Source organism: Physeter macrocephalus, chromosome 18, assembly GCF_002837175.3.
Source record: "Physeter macrocephalus isolate SW-GA chromosome 18, ASM283717v5, whole genome shotgun sequence".
NCBI classification, from domain to species: domain Eukaryota; kingdom Metazoa; phylum Chordata; class Mammalia; order Artiodactyla; family Physeteridae; genus Physeter; species Physeter macrocephalus.
The window spans coordinates 51,571,588-51,574,384 of NC_041231.1; the positions used below are offsets into that span (position 1 = coordinate 51,571,588).

General features: G+C 53.4%; 1 protein-coding gene across 1 annotated transcript in view; it reads right to left on the minus strand.

Annotated features, from left to right (window-relative positions):
- Nucleotides 1–2,505, minus strand: part of OXSR1 (oxidative stress responsive kinase 1) — a 109,879-nt gene extending 107,374 nt beyond the window's left edge. The window contains exon 1 of the mRNA XM_024132256.3: nt 2,133–2,505. Within this exon, the coding sequence (XP_023988024.1) occupies nt 2,133–2,202 (70 nt within the window). The 5' untranslated portion in view covers nt 2,203–2,505. The remainder of the gene's footprint in view (nt 1–2,132) is intronic.
- Between the last annotated feature and the right edge of the window lie 292 nt (nt 2,506–2,797).

Here is a 2,797-nt window from a genome sequence, read left to right on the forward strand (position 1 = left end):
GGTACGCGGGCCTCTCACTGTTGTGGCCTCTCCCGTTGCGGAGCACAGGCTCCGGACGCGCAGGCTCAGCGGCCATGGCTCACGGGCCCAGCCGCTCCACGGTATGTGGGACCTTCCCGGACCGGGGCACGAACCCGTATCCCCTGCATCGGCAGGTGGACTCTCAACCACTTGCGCCACCAGGGAAGCCCTAAAATTGTTTTTAAAAATAAGGTGGTCAAATCACATTGGAGTTAACTTTGTATACATGGACCACTTTGAGAATAAGATGAAGACTTACCCTATCCCAGAGGCCTGAGCCTCCCTTTTGCTCACTCACAGACACCTTATGGATCTGAGGACACCAAATTAACAAGTTTCTAAAGCTCTAGAGCCTTGTGCCATCTTAATAGCAAGGGCATTAGGAACAACTACAACCCTCTTCTTCACCCTAGAAAGATGTACACCTTACCAGAAAGAAAATCAAAATTCCTTTTCTAAAATGATAAGGACCCCCTTTCCTTCCTTTTTAGACATCATTTTGGAATCTCCCACTTAATCCCTTTTTTCAATAAGAAACTCTGATTGAGGGACTCAGAAGCAATCAATTAAGACAGAGACCTAGTTAGCTGTCTTTAGAACCAACCAGTACACATCATGTAGTAGACCCAGCATGTAGTAAAGACCAGATCCATGAAGTGGCTTAAGGAAAAAGATGTGATGTGTTTCAGATAAAACTTAGCCCAGATTTGTTTTGAAACAAGAAGTAAAGTGAAAAAAAGAAATGTGACAAAGTTTCTCTAAACACCTACACGGTGCAATAAACACTACCCGCCCCCCCACCACCGCCCAAGACAGCTAAGGAGTTTTCAGCCACTCTTTGTTATAAAACTAATTTAGGACTGGATGCTGATCTAGCAAAGCAGACAATCTTCCTCCAACACACAAGGGTCTGCTCGTGTCTGTTGGATTGAGCTTCTGTTTAGCTAAACCCACCCCCTTTTGATTTCTAAAATCACTAGATTATTGTTGTCTAACAAATACTCCCCTCATCCCCAGTCCCCACCCTCCCCCAATCACTGTGCCTCTGTGAGAATTACAATCCATGTTTGTGCAAGTTTTGGTCTCTGCCAACTGGTATTCCCAGACACCCTTCAAATCCATTCCACACACAATAGCCAGGTCCATCGGATTGTATCATGTCTCTGCTTGAAGCCCTCCAATAACACTTAAAATAAAATTCCAAAATCCTTACCTCGGCTCAGAAGATCCCTAAAATCTGGCTTCTCCCTTACCTTTCTAACCGTACCAGTCTTCTTTCAGGTCCTAAAACACACCAAGCTCTTTCCCTCCTCCTCAGGAGCCTTTGCATTTCCTCATCCCTCAGTCGGGAAAAAATTTCCCTAGGCTCTTAAGGCTCTCATCCTTCAGTGCTCAACTTACATGTAAACGCCTGAGAAAAAGCATCTTCCTTGAAATCGCCCCAACTAGGTCTCCACGTTATCCTCTATCAGAACATCTTGTTTATTTCCTTCCTAGCACTTGCCAAAACCTATAATTCTTTTTACTTACCTACTTATTTACTGTCTACCTCCCTGACTAGAAAGTCAATTCCAAGCAGTCGTAAGTTGTGTCTCATTGCTCAGTGAGGTACCTGCAGCTTCATCTGGAGAGGATCCCCAGCTCTAACCCAGCAACGCCTGGCACTTCGTGTGGGTTCTCGCACGGATGCGGGAGTGAACAAAAGCACCCTAACCCATCACCCCCCGAATAGGCGGCCGTGCCCCCAACTGCAATACCCCATTTCTCGCACCGCCTCGTAAAGGCCTGTCCCACACCTGCACTTCTCCTTCTCTCTCAGAAACATCTGTCGCTCAGGTTCAAACATCTGTCACTACACAAATCTCTGGTGAGCCTCTCAAACCCCACCCCACCGCGCCGCACAGGCGCGCCACTCAAAATCCCCTCCATGCCTTGCACGCGCTGCACAAACCCGGAGCCTCACCCACGCTCCCTACCAACCCCCGGGCCACCCGAGCGCCCACGAATATCTGGGAGCCCTGCGCTCTCCGAGCTCCTGCGGGTCCCCTCGTTCCCGCGTGTCACCCGCCATCCAGCACGGCGCCTCCCCCCTCTGCGGCGCCAGCTCTCACCTATCACCTCCTGCAGCTCGTAATCGTCCCTGTTGATGGACCAAGGAAGGGCGCTGGAGTCCTCGGACATGACGGCTGCACGGCACTCGGCCCTCCCTCAAACTCGCTGACCTCCCTCTTCTCCTCGCCGCGCCTCTCCCCACCCCCAACCGCTGCCGCCGCGCCCCCACCAACCGCCTCTGGAACAGCCACGGGTCGACGGCGCCTGGCGCCGGGTGGCCGCGCGGCAGAGCAGCGGGGGGCTCGAAGCACCCGCGGACCTCGCCTCCTGCTCCTCCGCGGCCGGCACTCCCCTGCCCGGCCCAGGTCCCGGCCTCGGCCTCCGTGGCAGCAGCTACAGGACCTTAGCCTCGGCCCAGCCCCTCTGTCCCGCCCTCCACCCCAGCCCCACGCACGGGCCAAACTTTCCCTTCTCCCTCCACCTGCCGACACGCAGCGCGCTGACGTCACCGCGCCGGGCACGCCCCGCCTCGGCCCCGCCTCCAGCCGCCATTTCAAGTGTGGCTGGATAAGCAGCGAGCAAGTAAGAAGCCCGAGGAGGAGGAAGTTCACAATGGAAGGGAAGAAATGCTTTGAAAGGAGTTCAACAAGGGCATCGGAAAGCCAGAGAAGAGCCTAGAATAGCAGAAGCGGTAGCCACACTGAGCATGGCAACCAAACGGCGG